Below are 4,284 nucleotides of genomic sequence, written 5' to 3' on the forward strand. Positions count from 1 at the left end.
TGAAATCGGTTCAGATTTAAATATAGCTCCCATATATATTTTCCTCCGATTTTTAGCCAATGGTGAAATCGGTTCCAGTTTAGATATATGGTGTATCTGGTTACTTTTCCAGTAACATTTATTCAGTAAGTTCTAGGCATACACATTAGAACTTTTTACCGGGTTAACCTACTTTATGAGGATTTATTTGACATATATGCAAAGGAATTGACAATTGAAACCCACTGGGTTAACGAAATCCGGTTAAATGTAAACGTACTATAATATTAAAAATAAAATGAATAATAAAAGAAAAATTGATTTGGTATGTTCCCCGGGAACATTTAAGCTTCCTACATCAATACAATGCCCTCTATCTGGAACTTTCCTAAAAATATATAAGGAATTTGTTTCTAATTTAATGAAGCTGCAGTTATTATTCTTTTGAAAGAGCTGCAGGTATTTTTCTTCATATTGAAGAGCTGCAGGTATTCATCTTCCTATAGGAGAGCTGGAGGTATTTTCCTTCATATAGGAGAGTTGGAGGTATTCTTCCCCCTATAGCAGAGCATTACTTACGAATTTTCTTCCATTTTCTGTAATTTTTAGACAACTAAATGCAAATTGAACATTGCAAATTAAAAAAATGTTTTGAATAATTTTTGTGTTTGGTCATAAAACAGCTGATCCAAAAATGTCTGAGTTTGCAAAATCTTACTGCATAAAATTCTTTCAGTAAACAATTGTTTCCAAATATCGAGTAAACAGACAGAGCTATAGTTCCGATATGTATTTTCGCTCGATACAATTGTACCTAGTTATTGATCGTAGGGTTAAGCCGGTTTTCATATAGACACACGTACCATATTTTTTTAGCCCAGTTTCATGTCAATGGTCTTTTAAAAATACGAAGTCTGTGAAGAAACATATCTCGAATATACCACAAGGGTATGATACCCCGGCCCCGTCACTAACTACTTTCCTTACTGGTCTATGTTCTGTTCCCGTACTGCAAGATTCAACTAATTTTTACTACGATAACGAATTTCCCTTTATGATATCGGAGAAAATAGTAAAATCTAGTAGATTCTTGCAATACGGGAACAGACCACTAGTTATGTGCATTACTTGTTGAAGACAACAAACCACTAAAAAATTTCCAAAAAATATTAAAGCACACGAAAGCGTGTTTGTTTTTTTATTAGTAAAGTCATTTTCAGCATCATTTTTCGTTGATCCTGGTCAATCCTTGATCTGTTCCCTTACTGCAAGAATCTACTACTTTTTACTACGATAACGAATTTTACTTTATGATATCGAAGCAAATAGTTAATTTCTATTAGATTCTTGCAATACGGGAACATACCACATGTATAAACTTATTTTTTTTTGTTTCCAAACGAGCATAGCATTGGGTAAAAATTGTTTTATTATATTTTTTTGTAATTTATTTTTGTGTTAACAATTACGCATGTTTTTATTTGCAATCAATTATCAGCTGACTGTCATTACTAAATTATATCAAATTCGGTGTAAATTGCTCTAATTTATTTTCAGGATTTCGTAAATCTATATCACGTAACATGGTATAATAATAGAAGGTAACAGCAAGTGTTGTTGTACAACAAACGATACAACAACCATATTTGTTGTTGTAAGTTTTTTTGTGTCAAACAAACAAATTATCAACAAATTATATTTATTTTGAAAATGAAATATTTAAATATAAGATTTGCTTCCTCAAACATTCCCAGCAGGCAGATTGAGTAAATTGAATACGGGAGGACATTTAATAAAGAACAATTTCGAATTGTTCTTTGATTTGTCAAATTCATATTGACACTAGTATTACGTTGGAATCAAATCAGCTGGGACTTGCTGCTACCTTTTATAATTGTACCATGATCACATAAAGTGCTCTATATTTAATGGTCTGTTCCCGTACTGCAAGAATCTAATAAATAAACCTATCATGAATACCCCCAATAAAATATTTCAACCTGGCAACATTGCAATCAATTGTTGCGTTATCGTTATTTATTGTGCACTTCGCACTTCATTGTTATCGATTTTCACATTGCCATCACTAACACTTGTAGTATTTTTTTGTGTGTGGTGTAAAAGGATTTGGGAGAAATTTTTGCAAAGAAATCCCTAGAAACATCTACAGGAAATTGCAATTCAATTTTTAATACAGCCATGGCAGAAAATAATAAAATTCAATTGGACGACATACAGAAACAGGTATTCGAGAAAATTGCCAAAAATGATAAGGACGGTTTCAAGCAGCTGATAGCTCAAGTTAAAGGAGGAGTCAATTTCATCGATGAAAATGGAATGACACCACTGCAACATGCCTGTTGTAAGGGCAACAAAGAGGCAGTACAAATTCTATTGGACATGGTACGTTTTTCATTCATAATTTTCCACCAGTGGTGGTGGTGTTTAAAGGGCGCCTTTTTATTTACATTCTGGCCACGTGCTCTTGAGGCTGGGTGTTGTTTTCTAAGCTATTTCTAATAAATTGTTTATTTCTCTAGGGTGCCGATGTGGATTACAGTCAACATGGAGCCAACTATACGCCATTACATTTCGCCGCCTTATCCGGTAATACAGAAATCTGTTCAATGCTACTTGATGCTGGCATCAACCCCAGTACCCTAAACAGTGTAAATCGTACTGCTTCCCAAATGGCGGCCTTTGTCGGCAATCATGCCTGTGTTGAAACGATAAACAATTACGTTCCCAAATCAGTGTTGGAATACTACACAAAACCCCAAGGACTCCAGAAAGAACCCCATTTGCCACCATCAGTACTTGATGCCTTCCACAAATTTGTTATCGAAACAAACTTGCACCCTGTCCGTATTGTATTAAATCTTCAAAACTTCGGCTTGCTGAAACATTTGCCCGGCTTGAAGAAAGCCTTGGAATTGATGTGTGAAAAAGAAATGAAAAAGCCCTCCGATGTTAACGAACTAATGGCATTTAAATATCACTATTTGCGTTGGATTGTTTCCGAATTGATGCGATGCGAGGAACAGTGCAAGGCCCAGCGTAAAGACAAACCGGCAACTGATGACTCCAACAAACATGACTTTGTAGAGATTTTCATTAAACGGGTGCTGAAGGAAAACAAATTGGGCCAACTGGATTATGTCGAGTTCACAATACGCGATTGTGTTCGGGAATTTCCCTTCCGGGAATGTACAATCTTCCGTCAGATCGTTGCTCAACTGCCGGCGAAGGATGCTCCCCCCGCCTTGACTATACTACGTACTGCCATTAATGGTCAACGCGGCTTTGTCGACGAAATATCCTATTGCAGTTCCTGTGGCAATGAGAAGCCCGACAAGAAATGTTCCAAGTGCAAAGCAGTGCAATATTGTGATCGTGAATGTCAACGTTTACATTGGTTCATGCACAAGAAGACTTGTAATCGTCCCACATCGACAACACAAGCTGCTACACAAGCCCAGCCCAAGGGTCCCATCGATGCTGCCGAACTGCGTGAGGAATTGGCTCGGATGACTGCCAGTTAAACCATATATTTACTTCGTGGGCATGGGGTGGGTAACTTTTCCCACGCGGGAAAGGTTAAACGGTGTAATTTGATGTGTGCATTTTTCGCTAAAAGTAGTCGTCTCTTTTGGAGTCACCATACATACATATATTTCCATGTGCTGAATAATAATTTTAGATATACATACTTCCAAACTGATGTTTCGCGAGGCCAATTACAGTCTCCCAATAATTTTATAAGTGCTAGATGTAGTTCGATTACGCATGATACGTTTTTATTGTATGTATTGTATTCGCGCTTATATAGATGGCAGTGCACATTTTAGAATCATCAGTTTATTATTTTTTTTAATAAATGAAAAATGGACCATGTGTTTTAAAAATTATTTATAGTTGACTCTGTAATTTAATTATACGTTTTTTCAAAATATTTAGTATGGATTTTTAAAATTAAAACATAATTATTTTACCATAAAATAATTCTATTTACAAGAACGTTTCACTCGTTCTAAGTTACTTGCACTCAAACGGTCAACATGTAAAAAATTGTTAGTATATCACTCATCCGATCGCATGTCAATGTAAATGTTTAAAGTTCCCATTTCATTCTCTTGTAACTACAAAGGATCATGTCTCTACGGAGTAAATCTACACGCTATTGAACGGCTTTCGGCTCATAAACCGATCATGATCAAAAAATAGAACCGGAACTTTATTCAAAAAGAGCTGTGACATGGGAAATGGTTTTACTAAAATGTTTTGTGTACAAAAGTCTAATATTTT

General features: G+C 35.4%; 1 protein-coding gene across 1 annotated transcript; it reads left to right on the forward strand.

The window, feature by feature from the left end:
• Positions 1 to 2,144: 2,144 nt before the first annotated feature.
• On the forward strand, positions 2,145 to 3,535 carry LOC133323443 (ankyrin repeat and MYND domain-containing protein 2-like). The gene is made up of 2 exons (XM_061532369.1): positions 2,145 to 2,382; positions 2,520 to 3,535. The coding sequence occupies exons 1-2, from the start codon at positions 2,179 to 2,181 to the stop codon at positions 3,519 to 3,521; spliced, it is 1,206 nt and encodes a 401-aa protein (XP_061388353.1). The 5' UTR covers positions 2,145 to 2,178; the 3' UTR covers positions 3,522 to 3,535.
• Positions 3,536 to 4,284: the final 749 nt, after the last annotated feature.

Source organism: Musca vetustissima, unplaced genomic scaffold (genome assembly GCF_032173495.1).
Source record: "Musca vetustissima isolate MV318-11 ecotype Yass unplaced genomic scaffold, APGP_CSIRO_Mvet_v1 utg131095, whole genome shotgun sequence".
Classification (NCBI taxonomy): Eukaryota; Metazoa; Arthropoda; class Insecta; order Diptera; family Muscidae; genus Musca; species Musca vetustissima.

What these genes read in the sequence shown, in the direction of transcription:
- LOC133323443 (XM_061532369.1), top strand. Translation starts at nt 2,179, where the DNA reads ATGGCAGAAAATAATAAAATTCAATTGGACGACATACAGAAACAGGTA. An exon ending in TACAAATTCTATTGGACATG is followed by an intron (nt 2,383 to 2,519) that starts GTACGTTTTTCA and finishes TTATTTCTCTAG; the next exon opens with GGTGCCGATGTGGATTACAG.